At 32.1% G+C, this 20,906-nt stretch overlaps 3 protein-coding genes across 3 annotated transcripts; 2 read left to right on the plus strand and 1 right to left on the minus strand.

Moving 5' to 3' along the window:
- Positions 1-920: 920 nt before the first annotated feature.
- Positions 921-2,330, minus strand: LOC140989035 (phospholipase A(1) DAD1, chloroplastic-like). The gene has a single exon (XM_073458192.1). It carries the CDS (start codon positions 2,277-2,279, stop codon positions 960-962), a length of 1,320 nt encoding a protein of 439 aa, XP_073314293.1. The 5' UTR covers positions 2,280-2,330; the 3' UTR covers positions 921-959.
- Positions 2,331-13,896: 11,566 nt separating this feature from the next.
- Positions 13,897-15,695, plus strand: LOC140987619 (bax inhibitor 1-like). The gene is made up of 6 exons (XM_073456196.1): positions 13,897-14,015; positions 14,660-14,803; positions 14,882-14,958; positions 15,076-15,265; positions 15,348-15,503; positions 15,572-15,695. The coding sequence occupies exons 1-6, from the start codon at positions 13,899-13,901 to the stop codon at positions 15,620-15,622; spliced, it is 735 nt and encodes a 244-aa protein (XP_073312297.1). The 5' UTR covers positions 13,897-13,898; the 3' UTR covers positions 15,623-15,695.
- A 1,277-nt stretch (positions 15,696-16,972) lies between these two features.
- On the plus strand, positions 16,973-19,584 carry LOC140987695 (ubiquitin-conjugating enzyme E2 28-like). The gene is made up of 4 exons (XM_073456326.1): positions 16,973-17,184; positions 17,610-17,737; positions 18,770-18,874; positions 19,260-19,584. The coding sequence occupies exons 1-4, from the start codon at positions 17,115-17,117 to the stop codon at positions 19,401-19,403; spliced, it is 447 nt and encodes a 148-aa protein (XP_073312427.1). The 5' UTR covers positions 16,973-17,114; the 3' UTR covers positions 19,404-19,584.
- The last annotated feature ends 1,322 nt before the right edge of the window (positions 19,585-20,906 follow it).

Genomic DNA, 20,906 nt, shown 5'->3' on the forward strand with positions numbered 1-20,906 from the left:
TGCATCGAGGTCACAGTGCTGTCATAGTTTGACTTTTTGACCTTTTGAAATATGGTATATGTGGACGGAGGCCCGACCGATAATTAACAATATATGTATGTTGTACAACCGAGGTTGTGGCCCGAGGCCCGGGATTCACTGTTGCCTTTTGAAATAAGTAATATTTATTTTATCCGAGTAACTAATTTTTAGTGTCATTGTCTGTTTTAATAATTATATATATTAATAAAATGCTAAGTTTTAATGCAAGTCATATGTAGCTTGGTGGATATGGTCTTTGTTTTCTAAATTATAAGTTATAAGTTCAATTCTTACTTACGTTTTTTTTTTTCATTTTATTTTTTTAATTCATATATTAAAATTATGATGAAGTCNTATAGTGATGGTATTTTATATATGGACGGAGGCGAGGTTAGGCATGAGTAGTGTTGTGTGTCTTGTCATAGAAAGTAGTAACGGGTCGGTGGTATTCTAAAATTCCATCGTCTTCAATACAACAAAATTGGACTTTCTAAGTACCGTCCAACATTCTAATTAGGTACGTGGTAGAACGAATTACTTATGGACTAGGAAACTCAAGTACTCCTTAGTTTACGTAGATTCAGCTCGACCTCGGAACCTTATCCCAGAATTGAGATTTCGGGTACATTTTTGGATTTTCACGACATGCACCCAATTTTATACGTGTGGTTCTAACTTCTCCCGTATGATGGGAAACTAAAAAGTCAATTATTGTATCCATCCTGGACGGCGTTAAGTAATTGTGCGAATGTAGGGTCAATGAAACCAGTAATTTTTTTAAGTAATTGTACACGAATGTAGGTGGAAACGAAAACAGTAATTTTAAAAAAAAAAATTATATACAAATTTAATTTCACTTTTATTTTTTTACAATCACGGGCTCGATCTTTCCTTAGTCATACTCAATTTTACATGGAAAAGGGGACTTGACTAATTAATTATACGGTGCCCAGGTTTTTGTTAATTATTTTTCTTGCGGTAGCCCGGAAGGAACAATTCGAACCCACGAATCCGTCAACGAGATGAAGATACGTCTTGAGATCGTGGCATGTGGCAATGTTGATGCCACTCAAGTACGGCGAGTCACGGCTGCTCAGCCGCAGCTCGCAGCCAACATCGGCGTAGACCCATTGTCCTTCCACAAGCTTCTGAACCCATCCACCAAGACCCGCCGCAGCGTTGTTGACTTGAATATTGTCTGAAAACTGACTCTGTTCGTTATTTTCTATGACGAATCCTGGGACTTTGGTAATGAGATCATCGGAGTTTACAATGCGCAAGATTTTGGTGCCTTGCTTCTCCAGCTCACACCTGAAGCTCCAGTTCCCGACTCTCGGCCCCGCGAAGGAGATCACGGTGACAAGGGCCGAGTTTTCAAAAGTTTTTTTGATGTCGTAGGCGGCGACAGTAGCCAACGCTGCCCCGAGGGAGTGGCCGGTGATGGTGAAGCTCAACGGTTCATTCCCGTATTTTTCCAGGATTCGTGATATCTCTTGTTTCAGTAGAGTTTGTAAACTTGGCCGGTTTTCAAACGTGGAGGTGTATAAACTCAAAAATCCACTCTCCACCATCGGTACCTCCGAGTCAGAATCGGGATAACCGTCGGAATCAGAACCGTGGTCGGTGTTGTTGGAGAGGGGAGTTAGGGTCGCCCTCAGATTTTCTAGCCATTCGAGACAAGTCACCGTGCCCCGCAATGCAATGACCACGTCCCGTCTCCCCAGCCTGGTAATCTCTTTCTTGTTCTTGCAAACCGCCACATAACCGATCCAACTGGACTGCATGGTCATCCAGGATGGCATCCATCGGGGCAATCGAATCCCCGAATTAGCGGTCAGATTCCTACAAACTCTGTAACCCGTTTCCCTGAATCCCGACTCATTGAGCAGGTCTCTTTTAGGGTAACGACAAGTACCATAGAATGGAGATGAAACGTCCAGATTGCATGACTGGTAAGTGGCCTCGACGAAGTTCCCATAACGAATGATCTCGCGTCGCAAGTTTTCGTCAAGTGGGTCGAGCAGTCCTTCCCAATTCTTGATCCCCTGGTACTCCCTCCACCTCTTGCTAATCTTGGCTGGTTCCATCAAGGCCAAGTTCTTGGACCCATCAATGCTATCTAAGAAACCACATTTTAAGTAATTTTTCTGGCTTAAACTAATTTTCTTGGTGGGTCTCGTATCAGTGACAGTGGGGTGCTGAGTTGTGACATTCGATGAGGTGCATGGCCGTACGCATTTAATAGTCGAAATCCGCATGCCTGCCTTATTTTTGCGAGGAAGCTCAAAAATGGGGTGGGGCAGCGTAGTGGGGTGATGAGATAATATAATTCACTTAGTGTTTGAATTTGCAAGAAAATAGAGAGGTTGGAATTGGCCTTTTATAATGACAATAAAGGGTGCGTGGAATGAAAATATAGTAGGAACGCAAACTTAGGTTACTCAATTTCATTCAAATTTTGATTGACGCTGACATTTTACAGCTTTTCATATTGTTCATATATTTATGATTATTATTTCTTAGACTGATACATGATTTGTTGTGTGCGTATACGTACATACTTATTTTGTATTTGAATATTAATTTGAAAACTATGATATATATCAAATAAAGTTTAGTTTTCTGGTAAGAAAATTTCAAATATATATTTCGTTTTAATAATAATAAAATTAAAATATACTCAATATTAGTATCGTTTGAAATCATGAATAAAATTTATTTCTCAATTTCAAATCATTTCATATCAATATAACTTTGATGATTAAATAGGTAACTTGTTAGGCACATGCAATGTATATATATTTATATACATAACGTGCACAATTAAATTAAAGTTCAATTCGTTCAAATAATAATAATAATAATAATAATAATAAAAAAAAAGTAAATCAAGTGAAAAAGTAAATAATGACCAAAATATTAAAAGAAAGTACTGAGTACAAGAAGCAAAATTATATCAGCACCTATAAAAAAAACCTTCTCAGAAGAGAGACATGGTTCGATTTTCAGCTCCCAAAATAAATATAGATTTTATTTATTTTAAAATTTGGTATATTTTTTTATATATATTCCAATTTAATTATCAGTCATAGTTTTTTTTTATTTATCACTTTTCAAAAATATCATACTAATTTTATTATATTCTAACCACAAGCATAATATTTTTTTTAAAAAAAAATCTATTATGTTGTGTAATATACATTGGACAGATTTTTACGCGAGTTTACTTCATAATAAAATTTTATTCTTTTGAACATAATAAATAAAAAATATATTTCAATACTATATGAAATTTACCCAAAATCGATTTTCTTAAAAAGTATCCAACCCAAACCAAATATGTCTCATATTCTGAAATTTTTCTAAGTACCAAAAAGAAAATTTTTCATTCTTTCTTAAACATGCGATTTCATTTGTAGGAATTGACTGTTTGTTATTTTATCAAAAATTATAATTGATGGTAATGATATAACTCAAAATTTTTAAATCATATAATAGTTCAATCATCACGTATCGACTTTTTTCTCAAAAAGACAATTATTACACCAAAATTATCAAACTCTCAATAATTTCTCTCATGTAATTTATGGAAATCGAACATGTGGCGTTGAGTCGAATATCAATTATACGATCCAGTTTGTTATTTTGTCAAAAGTTATAACTGATGGAACAACTGTAATTTAACTATTTTAAATTGTTCGGCGACCCAAATATCACGTGTCAATCACTTTTCTATCAGATACAATTATTAGAACTCAACCTTAATTTTACAATTTTGTTCAAAGTGAAATTCCTCGTATAAACATGATTTTCTCACTGTTGTTCATAAATATACAATAGACAAGTTTTTTTTTCATTATTATTACATGTAACTTCACTTTGGTTTTATATCTTTCAAAACTATAATGTTTTTAATTAACTCATTTATTTAAAAAATTTATTATGCATTTAATAAGTGCATTTATACTTATATCACAAATGATTATTCAATCTTAAAATTTAAGAATATGATATTGATGATGCTGGGTTAAGTATGCATGAATGAGAGTAGTATTGAGATTAGTGATCTATTGGGAAGTTCTCATACGTCAAGCTGTTGATGTTGTGCCGCTTGAGTTAGTTGGCTAGGTGGACCGTAAACAAGTGACGATAGATCTTAACATGTAATATTGTCTTTGTTAGGGATATGACCGATGGAAAAGGGAAAGGGTAAGACCGATCTCTAAAGGATATGAGACATTATCAACAGATAGACACGCACCTCCCTGAACTCATGAAATTAACAACCCGACCTATTAACACTCAAGTAAGTGCAGTCTGTGCTGCCACAACTATGAGGAAATAAAGTTGTGCCTTGGATAACACCTATAACTTTTGGCCTAGTGCTAAGTTCTTGATCATAACAATTGGTATCAGAGTCAAAGCCACAGGTTCGGTTCCTATTCATTGCAAGGAGTACAATTATTGAGAGATAGATTGTTGAGTGTAATATATGTTTATGCTGGAAGAGCGATCGAACCGTAGTGCTTGAGCTATTGTGCGATTTAAAAGATTTGTACGGTGAATATGCATCATATAAAAATATATCAAAATTGAATTTTATTCTTATATATATTTCGAATCCTATATTTTTTTTGTCCTGCATTTTCGAAGTTACATTCAATTTTCATCCAACAAACACCAAATTAAAATTTTAAAAATATTATTGTGTTAAAATGAACATTTTCAAAAATTATAAAGGTGGATGTGATTTTACGATCAAAATGAACCATATTACCTTAACCATGATTGTGAATAGCATGTTGTTGGGATTAGAAATTCTACCGTCTTGATTTTGATTATAACAAAATTTGTTATTATGTTTCTATCATATTTATTCAAATGTGAAGTTATTAACCCATGATGGAAGCTGAAATTCGAATTTAGACAAACTGAAAATCTGGTGAGCTTCAGTTTTTCGATGATATCTCACAGCTCGTTGACGAAAATGACCAACCACAAAATTGAATCAAGAGAAAACTCGATTTAGTACAAGTCGTATTTCACATAACTTGAGCTAATCGTATGTTATATAGGCAAACTAAAGGTGCAAAACCAAATTGATTGCAATGAAAATAGCAATAAGATGAGCATGAGCAGTTGTGTTATTTTGGTCAGCCTAATCAACTCAGTTATTCAAATAGAACAATTACACATGTGTTATGAAGCTAATATGATTATCTACAAATCATATTAACAAGTTGAGCAGATCTCAACGGTTTGGTTTAGCCTAACTGACGAGCTCTAAGTGTTCCGATCAATGAAGTAACTCTGGGACTGACGAAGCCAAATAGATGATCAGTCTAACTGACGAGCCTAACTATCAGCATACCTCAATTGAGGATGTAAAACAATAAACAGAAAAAGGAAATAAAAATCAGGGGTTGTAAAAAAAAGATAATTTAAGTCAGCGTAACACAAAAGGATCAAAAAAAAAAAATTAAAAAGCCATCCATTTAAAATGTTATAATTAATTTTATCTCTTTCTATAAACTGTTCTTGTACGCCCTCTAAAAATATGTGACCATAATATATGTATATAGGATGCAGAGTAAAGTTTAAAAAATAGTCAATGACGACAACTGACACCGAAGGCAACCTATTTTACTTCTGTATTCCAAAGACATCTCAATACCCATTAAAAATTACTTCTTTGGAGTCAATCATTATCTTTTCGATCTTTTATATGAAGGAGCATTGATCTGTTTGTACAGTTTAAAAATATTTAAAAACTTACATATATTTGATCCTACGACGTTTGTAGTTATTTATGATCACTATAATCTTTCAAGGATTATTTATATATAACATTTTGGACCATTGAATATTTGAAATCTTTGATTTCGATTATTCTTATTGTTTATAATAAAACAATAGTTCAAATCTTAAATTTAAACATTTTTTATTTACACACTAATAATAAAAAAATATGAATTTCAAATGACATCATTTTTAGGTGAAATTGAAATACATCTTTATTAACATGAAATACTTTATAAACATGTAAGGAATATATTTGAAGTTAATAGTTTTACTTCTCTAAACAACAAAAACACATTTGAAATCATCAATTCAAACACCAAGTTATAAAATTGCAATCACAAATATGATATGCACGAAAGCGTGCAAATGAGACTGGTTATACGTTGAGGTAAAATAATAACAAAAATTAAATAACCGTTTAATGTAATTGATTACATATTTGTGTTTCATCTAATATTTGACTCAAATTTTATAAATGATTAAATTTATAATAATTATATTATTTCAACGTATATTCGATTTATCATCCTTATATTATACATCTATCATCTAATGACACAAATCAAACAGTGGCAACGATCCTCTTGTTGAGGGAGTAGAATTTGTTATGTCTTCACTTGTTTAGTAAATGGAGTATATAGCACTTGCTAAATTATGTCTTCACTTGTATAGTAAATGGAGTATATAGTTCCACAACTATGCTTTAACTAAATTATTTATGTTTTCATAATTGAAGATGACATGCAGGAACAAAATAATGAGCTTACTTAACAATCCATTGTTTGTCGTTAGGAGTGCTAAGTAAGCTCATTGTGTGTGTGTGTGTGTGTGTGTGTGTGTGTGTGTGTGTGTGTGTGTGTGTATATATATATATATATATAGTTTTGATATGTTGGACACTGACTGTGCACACTTATGTGAGCACTGATGAGATGACAATCAATAATATAAGGGGTAAAATAGTAAATGAATTATAAATTTGACTCGTTAACAACCCTACTACGAGCACATGCATGTTGCAAGTGCATAAGCGCCCCGGTGTTCTTTCTCAAGATTTCCAAATTAGGACTGTTTATTGCATAACGTAGAAGTTAAATGGTCACTTGGCACCGAAGGGAATATTGTAATGTTGAATTGTGTTTATAGGCACGAGGTTGGTTGGGATAAAACTAGGTTATATAACATGCCCTTTTGAAAGATTCTTAAATTACTTTACAAAAATGCACAAAGACAAAGCCGAAAATAATCCTCATCTTATGTGAAAAATCATCGCATTTGACTTAAATTCTACAAAGAAAAAAAAGATGCAAGATTTTCATCAAAAAATACAGAATGTCTTATTTTCGAGTATGAATTTTTCGGTCCCTTAATCCACGAAAATAATAAAAACTTGCAACTTAAATGATTCACACAAAATGCATGTCACATATCGTGCATGTGAGCATTTGTCACATTTGAGTAATCTGTTTCTTTTTCTAGTGTCGAGTCCGATGGATTTTCGTAACACTATGTTAAATGTTTCGTTAAAGCTTGTTCCATGCAAGCTGTAACCTTGAAACAAAACCCTAAGAATTAGGGTTCAGTTTTCCTTTCAATAATTCGATTTATGGTAGGTAGTTAAGGTTTTATGTGAATGTTGTATTTTTTTGTTAATATATTGAATTAGGTTTCTCGTGTTTTATAAAACGTTTTTTGATATAATTATTTTTGAGTAGGTCTCTCGTGAGACGGTCTCACGAATCTTTATCTGTGAGACGGGTCAACCCTACCGATATTCACAATAAAAAGTAATAATCTTAGCATAAAAAGTAATAATTTTTCATTGATGATCCAAATAAGAGATCCGTCNATAAAAAATAATAATTTTTCATGGATGATCCAAATAAGAGATCCGTTTTACAAAATACGACCCGTGATATCGTCTCACACAAGTTTTTGCCATTATTTTTATGTTTTAACGAGATAATTTTTTTTTAAAATGAAATTAATATCATAAGACGATTATTTTTTTATTTATGATGATTGAGTAATATTTTTTAAGAGAATGCGAAGCTTAAATTTTTTTTTTTATGATGCATGGAAATCAATTCGTTCAATCGAGAGGGTTATTAATTTAATTATTAGGACACTCACTGACATTAAAAAAACAATTGTGGTATTTTTGAAACCTTCATAACCAGTACATGCAATAAGAAAACTCAGATTTATAATAGAAAAGAAAATATACTCAATAATTATTTTTCCTATTTTATTATTTTTTTTATCCACGTGCATGTTTCTCACAAATTACCATAAGTTTAATAAAAAAAAATTATTGTATGATGAATAATTTAAGTCAATATAATACTGTTTTCTAGCTAGCCACGAGATTATATTCAAAATTGATTCCGGCCAAATGAGATAGTAAAACAAGCCATCTTTAAAGCAACGCAAACTAGTTTTTATAAAAATAGAAATAAAAGAAGAATAACTATTTCACATGAATGTCATAAGTATTAAATTTAAAATGTGTTGGATGAAGTTTGAGAAGGAGATGATTCAAATTGTGATATTAAATTTTACATGTGTGATATATCTAGGAGCGTCGCCAGAAGATTTTAATCTGGTGGATAATATTTTTCGAACTGCATAACTAATGTATTCTTCCACCACATCCTAAAACATATATCACATATTTTATTTTATCCTTTTCCCATCAAACTTTTAAAATTTACACAAAGCATCTCCCAACAAAACAACAATTATGAAAATTTTTACTACATTTTTATCTCCAATTCATCCATTTTATTGAATCATAATAGTTTTAAAGATTCAATTTTTTTGCTCACTGAAGCAAATCTTTTTAATAATTTTGGAAATTTTGGTGATGGGAAGCTCCAAAGAATATGAGAAGAGATAAAAATACATATTGAGTTTTATAGTTGTAGCAAGATTTTGATTTCTAAGATCTTGAAGTTAAAGAATAATAAGAATTTTAAGTGATATAATCTTCATAAAACTCCGAGCCTTAGTTATCTTTCTAATTTTTCAACTGTTTCAACCTAATTAGTTACATGCACGAATTCAGTCTTAAATGTTGTGCAGAGTATTTTAAAAGTATAAAATATAATAGGTTAGGAAATAATATAGTTAGATGGAATACGTTTTTTAAGTGATAAAAATTGAAGTCATAAATAATAATTATGTTGTGATATTCTTAGTGAATTAAAATATATTTTGAAAAAAATAAGATGTAAATATCCGTTTTATTTTCAAAAGGAGAAAAATATTTACGAAAATGAAATCCAAATATAGCTAGCTTTCAATTATTTTCAGAAAGATATTAAGAAAATTCATTTTGATATATGAACAATTAATAAATTATCATATTATTATGTAAGATTTGAAGTTTTCTGCTTTATCAAAAGTTATAGCTGATATTAATGATACAACTATAATATTTTAAATTGTACAACAACTCAAACATGGACGGAGCTTCCCTTGGCCTGCCCACACTTGCACTGGTAAAGCTAGAAATTTGATAATACTCAGGGTACAAATTTTCTTAACAAAATATAAAATAATAAATATGTCAATTAATTTTATAGAAATTAGATTTTTTGCTCAAAATCTTTTTTTTTAACTCCTTTCTTTTTCTACTTGAGATACATGGACTAAATACAAGTTAGAAAAGAGATCGGGTTTTAGCTCAGTGGTCTCACCTGTCAGATTAGCTGGCTTCCTCCTCGGGTTCGATCCCCCTCCCCAGCGTGTGTTGTAATAAAAAAATAGTAAAAATCTTAATGTAAAAAAAATTAAAAATAGAACCACCATGGTTATAGTTGACATATATGTGGCTCCGCCCTTGTCCTGAGCCCAGAAAAACATAGATTTTTTAAATCAAATCTCATATCCTTATACTGTCTCTATTAAATTAATCAAATTTATAAAAATGCTAAACTATCTTAGTAACAGTTAAATTATTGTATACTTCTTAAAATATAGTTTTATTTTATTTTTTGAAGGAAATATGTCATACATCATTGTACAATAAAAAGAAATTACTTTTAAATAAATAATCAAATTGGTAATAATAATATATTTTATATTAAGTCTACCAGTCGCGACTATAGAGAAAGAGTTTTCAATCAAATAGGTGATGAATGATAACTTCGTTGTCTACGGTTTATAACGAAACTATTGCACAAAATTTTCAAAATATGAAGACTCCAAGAAATCAATTGTAGGATAATTATTTTATGGTGTTTAATGATTACTTGATCAGAATATTTATATTTTTTTATTTATTAATTATAGTATATTATTGCATACAATGAACAAAAGATCCTAGCTCTGTCCTGCTCAAACGTCATATGTTTCGTCTCCTAGTATGGATATTTATTGCACCCCAACAATTCTCATTACAATAATTGTATTCCTTCTAATAATCCATGATAATTGAACATGTGACATTGATTATGATACTGATTGTAAGACTGAGTATTTATCGCTTTATCAAATACTTGGAGGATCGACGTATGACACTTGAGTTGTTATACAGTTGAAAAAAAATAAAGTTGTATCGTACAACCAACTTTATATTTTGACAACCAACTTTATATTTTGATAAAACAACAAGCGTCCAATCTTACTATAATGTTAGATCCCCTAGTGTGAAAGTTGAGGTTATTTCCAAACTTTCTTTACAAAAGATATATAACTTGGCGTATTCCGGACCCCAGAGAAACATATGCACGATTTATTCTTTATGTCAATAGTATTACTTTTATTACAAATATAAAATGCTTCCAAAGATGAATCTTGTTGGAGGACTCGACACTTCTTTGTTATGTTCGTATCCCTTAAAAAATTATATAAATTCTGTAAAAATAAAATTACATGAAAAACATAATGTAGAAATTTTAATTAAATAAATGAGATATTTTTCATTGCAAAAATTACGTATTTTAAGATTTTTTTTGTGTTTTTGATTTCATATAATTCAATTATATATGAGATTTTTATAGTTTTCGTAGTCATGTAAAAAAAACAATTACAATTATATTTGTCTTTCAAGCACATTCTAATTTTTATTCAGGACATAAACAAATGATTGAGTACTCATGAGTAATCAAATACTACACTCCACTTATGAAACACAAAAAGGAAAATGCTTTCACTACATAAATAGAGACACTCCGAATCTTTTTTCTTGCACACTCCTAAAATCGCCCTAGCTTTCATGTATGAGCCCATTTTTTCATTTAAAAATGATATTCATCGTCAAACATACTTGATATTTTTTCAAATAGGAAATTGTTTAAAATTATATTGGGATGAATGGATGGATTAGAGTTGTATATTTGTCTTTAAAATTTCTAATTCAACTCATTATACATATATCTAATGATTAAGAATGTGTTACAGTTTCAAAAAAAAAAATGTGTTACAAACATCTCACATCGAATATTAAAATTAATAAATAATAGTTTATAAACTCTACACCACTCAATAGAAAACTTTTTTGGGATAACATTTTTCTAGGGTTTATAAACTAACATTGGTGCTCTCGTTGAGAGTCGGCGTAACGGAAAGAACGATATAGAAAAGTGCTACCATCATATCAGTCTCGATAAAAAAAATTACATGTTAGATTAAGGTACATGATGTATGCACTAAATACTAAAAGATGAGTGAAAATTTTCTAGAGTGAGCTGCCGCGGACATCGAAAATGTTAAAAATATCCCGCATCGAATATTAAAATTAATAAATATTTTTTATAAACTTAAGAATGTTACACTACCCAATATGCAATTTTTTTATGATGATCTCTCTCTAGAGTTTATAATATAACATAATGTTAGAAAACAAGAACTGCGTTTTTAGGAGAACGATCAACATATAGTATTTAGGATATTGTAAGGTTTGAAAAATTAAAGTTACTTCTCTATTATCAACTATAGTTTTTTTATAAAGTAAAACTGGAATCAAACATTATATTTACATAATCAATTAATATTTTATCATTGACATGAAACAATTCTTAAATATAAAACAGTTTTTTCCTAAAAAAATCTCATATCGCCTCAATTTCATTATAAATAAGCACGATCTAAATCAATGTATTATATCACAATCAAGAAGAAGACAAACAAGTCCACGCCACTCAGATGATATCTGCCAACTCCTGAATACTGCTAAGCAATCAATGCTATGTCCGAAGAAAACGTCCATCAAATTTTATTATCTGTTAGCTGGAACATGAGCATTTGACAATTTTACTCATGGCTCCCGATCTGACTGGAAAAACCTAAAACGATGATGAAGATCAACGATTTGTTCGAATTCATGGATTGTTTAAAATTCTCGAAACAGTTTGGGACGGATATGAATGTATTATCCATGTCTCCGAATCCGTCCCAAAAATAATTTTAATGATTTTCATTAAAATTTTATGGCGAATTGGCGATTTTGTTACATGATCTAAGAAATTAGCAGCAACTCAACTCATACATAACTAGCATGAACATAGAGTTATGCAATCATAGCAAAGACAATACAGCGTCACGTTCATGAAATTATGACCAAATCCATAGAACTCAAAAAGGCATTTCAATTCGGGCAATGTAAAATTCTAGAGTTTCTCCAACCATAGAGTTTATTTTTGGTTGTTGAAAGTAACTTTACAGATTAAGCTCCAAACATAAGATGAGTTCTTCTGGCAACTAATCTCACAGAAAAACCAAAATATTGGCAAACAAACGCAGATAATTCCAGTTAGCCCAAACAATCAGATTGCTCACTGTCAGAACAATAGCAAGAATAGTCAGATTGACAATCTACATAACATAATGCAATAAGCAAGCAAACAATGCAGGCCTAAGTAACATGTATCTATCAAACTCATTCAACTCATTTACTACGCTGACACAAAATTTAAAATATTTTCATATAACTTATATAGATACATAAGACATTTTCCAGCTATCCTAAAAAATAAGACATTTTCCAGTCATGAAAACCCATCCATTTGATTAAAGAGCAAATCAAGTCAGTCAACAGTGACTAGACACAGGATTGTCACAATATCGTTTAGTGAGGAAAAATATGAAGTAAGAAAATCTGGATGGGCATTAAACTAACATAGATATGTGTATTTTGGTAGTAGAAAAATTCGTTGCATAAAAAAGTAGAACCGTGAAACTCAAGAAATCTTTCCAGGTAGCTTAGCTTAACCCGGTGTTGCCAAATTATATAACTAGTTTCATAGAGTTTTCAAACCTTTTCACCACATATCATAAAAAATAAAATTTTCAGATGGGAAAAATGAAAGAATAAGACTCTTCAAAGCATCACCGGATATAATTTCCTGCGTTTGGAAAACTGTTTATACTTCCATTAACATAGAGGCATGCAGACACCATAACTCTATCACCCTTCCTATTCACATTCATCACCCTCTTCCCTTCTTTACTTTTCCTCCTCCTTATCCTCTCCTTTCCCTTCTCAACTTTTGTATCGACACTCCACACATTCTCCTTTCCTTTCTTGTTCTTGTTCACAAGTTTATGTTATGTTACTTTTGTTCTAAAACTTCAAGAAAAATCCGTCGCACTTTCATTTTCAGGTGATTGGTGGTGGCTAAGAGGGAGAGCTACCTACCCCTGAAGAGAGAGTTATCATAAACTGATGTAAATTTAAATAAATTATTTCTGAATTTTTGTACTAATTCCTAAATCATCAAGTATAATAGTTTTTTTGAAAAATAAAAATTCCCTCAATCACCTTTCAAGACTAATGAAGTTGGTTGTTAGGTTCTTGAAAAAAGGTTGCTAAGAAAGAAAGACTACTAAATCGTTTATTTATTTATTTAAAAAATAAATCTTATTCCCGCGCGATTGCATATATCTGTTTCTCCAAAATACCCCTATAAATCCTCCAAAAATACACAACGTCCTCACTAAAATCAACGTAATTATTTAAAATATTTGACATCAGGGGCAGCTCATTTACTTTTTCTTACACTCCCGACGCATGCAAATACCTCGTCCCCTCATCTTCCCCTCTCGCTCTTCTTCATCCGTAATTCTTCACAATGAGGTTATCTGCGAGTGCAATTAGCGCTGTTCGGAACTACTTTCGCCGGGAATGGAGAATTACGGACGTAGTGAACGGCCGAGACCGGCCGTTCGTCCGCCGTATCTTGAAGAAGGTATTTTGGTTTCATTTTTCCCTTTCCAGAATTATTGATTAGTTATTCTTTCGAATTTTTTCTTTTTCCTTTAACAAGAAGATGAAGAATGAAGTAATTGTATTCATAATTGATATTGTTTACAGAATTGTTAGCAATTTTTCAAGCTGCTTTTTGATTTTGTTTCTTTTCCGATCTTCCTTCTATTTACCTCAAGAAGATGAAAATTCATAAAGGAATCTGTCGTCACATGTTTCTGATAAAAGATTTATAGAAAATGTAATTATGGATCAAAACATTTGTTTCTCTGCGGATCACTTCATATTTTTCAGTCTTTGGCCAAAATTAAAAAACGTATGTGCGGTATGTGAATCATTCACTGTGATGCCATTGAGGGAGAAGATGTTAATTAACTGCACGGTTCATCTTGGTTGTTCTAGCTTGACTTTTGATATTGTCTTACAGCAACTCAATCCAGTGAGTTCCATATGCCAAGAAATTGTTATTGTTATTGGATTATTCAAGAATCACTAGTGAATTATCTTCGTCTCATAAAATGTGATCGATAATTTCTTCCATCTCAAATCTTCAAATCCTTTCCCCTTGTCATATATATCTTGATATTCTTTTCTCCATATATTCACCATGATTGGATGACGATACAGGTCTACCTCTCTCTGGCTTTTGCTCTATCAAGTTTAGCATTTGGGTCCTACTTGAGTTGTAGCGGAAACATTGAAAGTTTATTTGTCGTAATCGGCGCTTCTATTACCATGATCTTCATTTATTTTGTGCCCCCTTGGCACGAGGTATTGAATTCTTCCAACTTTCTTATCAAATTGTTTCATGCAAATTTGCCTTCCACCTCTTCCATTTCTTGTTTGCAGAAGAAAAGGTCATGTCTCTTGATTGCTGGTTCATTCTTTCTAGGTGCTTCGATTGGTCCCAGGATCATTGATCCTTGGTATTGTATTTTATTTCCTGTTTTAGATCTCATTTTGGGCTTGCTATTATTTCCTTCTCCCTCATTTAAACACAATTCTAATTCTTTAATACTAAAGCATGTATAACTCTCATGAAGTTGTCTAGTCAGTGAACTGCTGGGAATGTCTATGGCGTTTGCCTGTTTCTGGGCAGCATCCATGAAGACACAAAACTTTCTTCTCCTCTGCTTTGTAGGCGTGGGCCTCTCTATCTTCGGGATCCCAATTGGGTTGCTTGCAGGTTCAGCAATTACTGGTTACTACATTTCTTTTTGGACCTTCCTAGACGTAAGTAAGATTGGCCACAATATATGTGAAACAAAATGGCGTTTGAAGTTGTATATATCTGAATGATGTGTTCTTTTGGCAGCTATACGTCGCAACTCTGTACTTCATGCTGTATGTGGTAGCATATAGCCATGAGTTAGTGATAAATATTCGTCGAGGAGATGCCGACTATGTGAAGCATTCGGTTACACTCTTCACAGATGCACCTGCTGTCACACTTCACTTCATCAAAAGTTTGGTATGCCTCTTCTTCTTGTCCTCTATAAGTTCAAAATTCAAACAAAATCAAATTTTTTGTTTGTGCAGACGATAGAATCACTCTGGAGAAGGCTTTGGTTAGCTCCCACCTCTGATTGAAGGGCACAGACGAAGTCACATATATACATAAACACGGGAAATTTTTCTGAAGATGCTACAGATTTCATTTTTCACGGATTCTCTGATATGGATTTGTTGGGATAAAAATATATGGTTGAGGTGTTACATTGTTAATTGACCTTTGTTTTTTCTTAATAGATTAAGTATTAAATTTTAATATGACATCTAAAATTTTCTCAGAATAATTTACTCAACACATATCATATATGTACACACATTAATATATGCCACTAAAAACTATTTATGTGTGACTTTATGTCAAATGCATCACAAAAAAATATCAGATTTGCAACGAACCAAGACTGTTGCAAAAGTTGCTGCTAAAAACCTCGCATGGTTTGAAAAACGTCCTTATTGACATCTATAGTAACATTTTTTTACAAAAAACATAGTTAAAAATTGCGACGGTTTGCAAAAGATCGTCGTTAAACTGATCGTCGGCAGAAGAATGTTTGTTGGCGGACAAGATATTAGGTGGAAGGTGGCTTTGTTAAATAAAACGAGAGATAGAATATATGTTAAAATGAAAGACGCGTTTTTTATACGCATTTTCATATGGATGAGGAATTTATTGATATCGCTGAGCGGTTATACACGATAAAATATTATAGTGAAATTCTTTTTATCTTGTCCGTTGTTTTACTCTAATAATTTTTAGGATTTTTCACGTAAATCTCGATATCTAATTTATTCTTTATTTTCATATTTATTAACTTAAGTTGCCGCATATAAGACCGACATTGGTCTCCCTCAATTCGAATATGTTAGGATTTGGCAATGGTTTTGATAAACTGTGGTTAAGACCATTAGGTTCCAATTAAACTGGACCAGTTTAGCAACGATTTTGGATTAACAGTTGCTCCTTTCGATTCTTTGAATATATATAATCAATTTTTATTCAAAATATATCATCCATGTTTGTGTTTTCAAGCTCTGTCAAGGAATATGACTTTACTTTCATGCATGTTATTTTTGGGTGTGTATATATTGCAAAATTTAAAGCAAAAAACTATTTCAAATATATTATTTAAAAGTAAATAATTTTTTTATATATTTTATATTGGAATATGCTTGAACAAATTTAACCAAAAATATTTTGTAATTCATTATAAAAAATGCTTATATATAAATTTATAAAAAAATAAAAGATATATAAATTTATAAAAAAATAAAAGATAAATTAAAATAGTTAAATAATTTAAAAAATATACTATTTTTCTTTGAAAATGCGTCGTAATTTGTAAAAGTCGCCTGTTTAGTTTCCGGAGACGCAGCAGCTCAACCAGACGAAAATTAATTATTAATTAAATTAATAACATATCAAATTTCTTCCAATCGAATTCATCGGGTCAGTCCACAGCCACATCTCTCTCTCTCTCACACACAATTCACGTTGTCCCACCACTTTCCCTCTGTTGCCTTTTCTTTTGTCTGAATTACAGTTACCGGATCGGAGATTCCGATTTGTTGAATGGCTTCGAAACGGATTTTGAAGGAGCTCAAGGATCTCCAGAAAGATCCACCGACTTCGTGTAGCGCTGGTACTCTTTCTTACCCCGTTTCTGTTTTAATTTTGTGTTTCTTTTTTGTTTGATGCGGTTATAGAGCGTTTCGGGTCTTGATCTGTGGGTTTCCATGAAGAAATTTGACGCTTCGAGTCTTACTAAGTGACCATGATGCATTGACAAGGATTAGGTGGAAGATATGTTTTTCATGTTTGATTAGTTAACCGTTGGTGCGTACTGAATTGGTAGATCGGCATACAATTTTAAAATTGGAGAATCATTCAAACACTTCATATACTGTTTTTTTCCATGAAATAGTATATGAGTTGGCATTTTCATTCGTATGTTTTTGCTAACAATTGTTGATCGAGGGAATCATAGATTTGTAGGTGATAGTAATATGTAAATGTTTTCTATAGGTGGAGATGTTGACCTTCTTTTTGTTATTTTGACAATGGCAGGTCCAGTTGGGGAGGATATGTTTCACTGGCAAGCAACGATAATGGGGCCTCAAGATAGCCCTTATGCAGGAGGAGTTTTTCTAGTCACTATTCATTTCCCCCCTGATTATCCATTCAAACCTCCGAAGGTATGTGAATAGTAAATTTTCTTTAGAACGGTTGGTTCGAGCTTACAGAAGACAAGTACCTCAACCGCCATTCTGTGTGATTCTTTTTTGGTTCTTTCTAGCATCACCTCTTGATTTAGTGTGTGCCAGGATTCTGTTGGAGAATAAGACAAAACCATTTGTTTAATTTGGAGGCAATTTTGTGAATCCATCAGCTGAAGCTTTAGTATCGTATAAGAATATACATAAGAATATACCTCAGTGGCTCTGTGGATGGCCATCATCTTTTTCTCATAATATTCTGAGTCTGACTATGTGTACAAGTTTTCGTACATTCGCTTTATCCAAGTTTGTGTGATTTTTCTGTATATGTTGTAGCTGAGATTTAATACATCCAGTGATTTTGACCCTCATCAAAATTTTTAGATGTCTCGCCAGTGTTTGTTATGGTTTGGTGGTGTGATTAGAGGTGAAATGAATTAAAAGAATATTTATTTTTATGTGTTGCAGAAAATAGCTAGTGGATTCTTTTTGTATTTGTATTGTGAAAAAATAGATGCAGTAACTATAGTTCTCTTGGAGTTAACTGAAATAAAGAAAATATTGGGCATTACCTTGTGCATTGTCCCTATATAAATGCAAATAATAACAATCGTAGAATATTGAGTTGATGCCATCAGAACAACAGAAGTGAATGCTGTTGGCTGGTGTTGAGAACTAAGGTGATTAATGGATAGGGTAAATGTTTACTCCTGCATTCCGGGTGAAAAATAACCATTAACCTGCAGTACTCTCCTGTCGGGCATAGCATAACCGGTAGAATTCTTTGCATGTCTATTTTTGTTTTGAATCCCAGTTTTGTTTTAGCTTTTGTTTATCGGTAATCACAAAAACTAACAAATTCATTGATGGTTGTTTTTTGTATAAAGTTTGTTTTGAATCCCAGTTTATGATAGTTCCAACTGTCAGGGCAATCAACTACACTACGATGTTAATTTGTCTTTGCAGTGTTGCTTGTAGAAAAGTTCATTTTCTCTGTATTTATTTTCGCAGGTGGCGTTCAGGACTAAAGTTTTTCACCCAAACATAAACAGCAATGGCAGTATTTGCCTTGATATCTTGAAGGAGCAGTGGAGTCCAGCCCTAACTATTTCTAAGGTTAATATTCTTTGTCCGGAAACTTTTTTCTTATCACCTAACTTTCCTTATAGCGAACTGGAATTGCATCTGAAATCATCCTAATTTCTACTGCCTTTTTTTTCCTATCTTAATCACAAGTGTGCACGCCGGTTAAAGCCCAACTCTGAATAACTGATCTCTGAGTTGGGACCTCCTTCTTGGACTGAGTTTGGGAAATTGTTTCTGTGGCTGACAAAAAACGAAAAGGGGCAACAATGAGATAGTGCTGCCAATTTTAGTATTGTCATCTTAAGGCTTTATTTTATTTAACGAAAAATACTAATTTGCTAGCTATCTCCTTTTACACCGTAGGGATCTTGAGTTCTTTTCGTTTAAGGTAGTTATTTGACTTGATCATATTCAGGTTTTGCTCTCCATTTGCTCTCTTTTGACGGATCCAAATCCTGATGATCCACTGGTACCGGAAATCGCTCATATGTACAAGACGGACCGGGCCAAATATGAGCAAACTGCAAGGAGCTGGACTCAGAAATACGCTATGGGTTAGTGCCATCATCTGTAATGCCATGGCTTGAACTGTGTAGAAATTATATGTATTTTCTCTGTTCTTTGTATTGGACAAATGTACAATCCTAGCCTACTCTATTACCCTCTCTGTGGACAAAGGATCTGGTTGATTTTATGTTTAACTTTTTCATTAATTATGTATGGATTGGGAAGTTTGATTATGGCTATTGATCTAGTGTATTTCGGAGACAGCCCGGGTAATTAAATAATTATATGAAGTTCATTGAACACTAATTCATTCTGTTTTAATTTAAAAGATTCATTCGTTTTGAATGAAAATCACATTTGAACAGTATTTAACATTTTCTCTCAAATTAGATATTACAAACCTACTTTTTTTTCCTAAAAAATCACTGTTAAAAGGATAAATGATGAATTCATACTTTTAAATTTGAATGTTTATTATATTTCCAACTGAGGATTGATGTGTTGATTTGATGATATATGCTTGTTCTTGTTGAAAGGACATCCAATGGTGTCTCTCTTTGTTTTCTTCTTTTCTTGAAATGACATCGAATGGATTTTTTTTCGAATTTTTTTTCTGCAATGAGTTTCTCCACGTTTGTTTATTTTTAAAACGGTATCTACTTTTTGTAGAAGAGTGGATCAAAATTAATTCTCTTATACTTTTTATAGATATCTTTTCTTTTTTTTTTTTTGTGTGTAAATTTTTGTTGGCAAATAAACAAGCTGTGATGATTGTTGGGCTACTTGTCTTACTTTTTGAGTGAAGAGGGCCATTGGTCTTTGGCCCACTTTAGAAGGAAGAAAAGTTCTAACGCAATACGTAACAAATAAATAATAAAAAGTCAGGCCCAGGTCTAGCAGGGCAGGTGAGATCAGGTGGATGGTTCATTTTTTGAACCATTTGATTGACTTATTGACACTATGGGTCAAACGTGAAAGACATCGATCCAAATATTAGTAAAAATGTAAAGTTCAAATTCGATTCCAATTAAGTACATCATTAAAGTTCTAATCGAAACTCGAAAATTTTAGATTTTTTGACTTGAGTTCATCTCGAAATGAAGTTCGAGTTTGCGTTAGGCTCGAAATGTTCAAACCTATTCACGAGTTTATTCGGACTATTGCTTGGGTATTAAGATTTGAGCTCGAAACTTCTGAAATGCTTGAAATGTATATATTTAATATATATTAATAAATAAAATATTAAAACGCACGAGCAACAAACTATTGACAAAATAAATTTGACTCGAGTTCGGTACAAAAAAATTTTGAACATATTCGAGTTTGGCTCGAGTTCGAATACTAATCAAATATTTTTTGCTTCGGTTCGAAAAATTTACAAACTAGCTCGATTCATGTTTTATTTACACTTCTAATTGACACATTTTCTGCACCTTTTGGAGAAACCAATTCGAATAATTGAGAATGTATAATTCCATAAATGTATAGTATAGAGTCTGCGACTCAGAATATCGATTACATTTATAATTATAAAATAAGAAATTAGAAAAACACG

Source organism: Primulina huaijiensis, chromosome 11 (assembly GCF_012295235.1).
Source record: "Primulina huaijiensis isolate GDHJ02 chromosome 11, ASM1229523v2, whole genome shotgun sequence".
In the NCBI taxonomy this organism is placed as follows: Eukaryota; Viridiplantae; Streptophyta; class Magnoliopsida; order Lamiales; family Gesneriaceae; genus Primulina; species Primulina huaijiensis.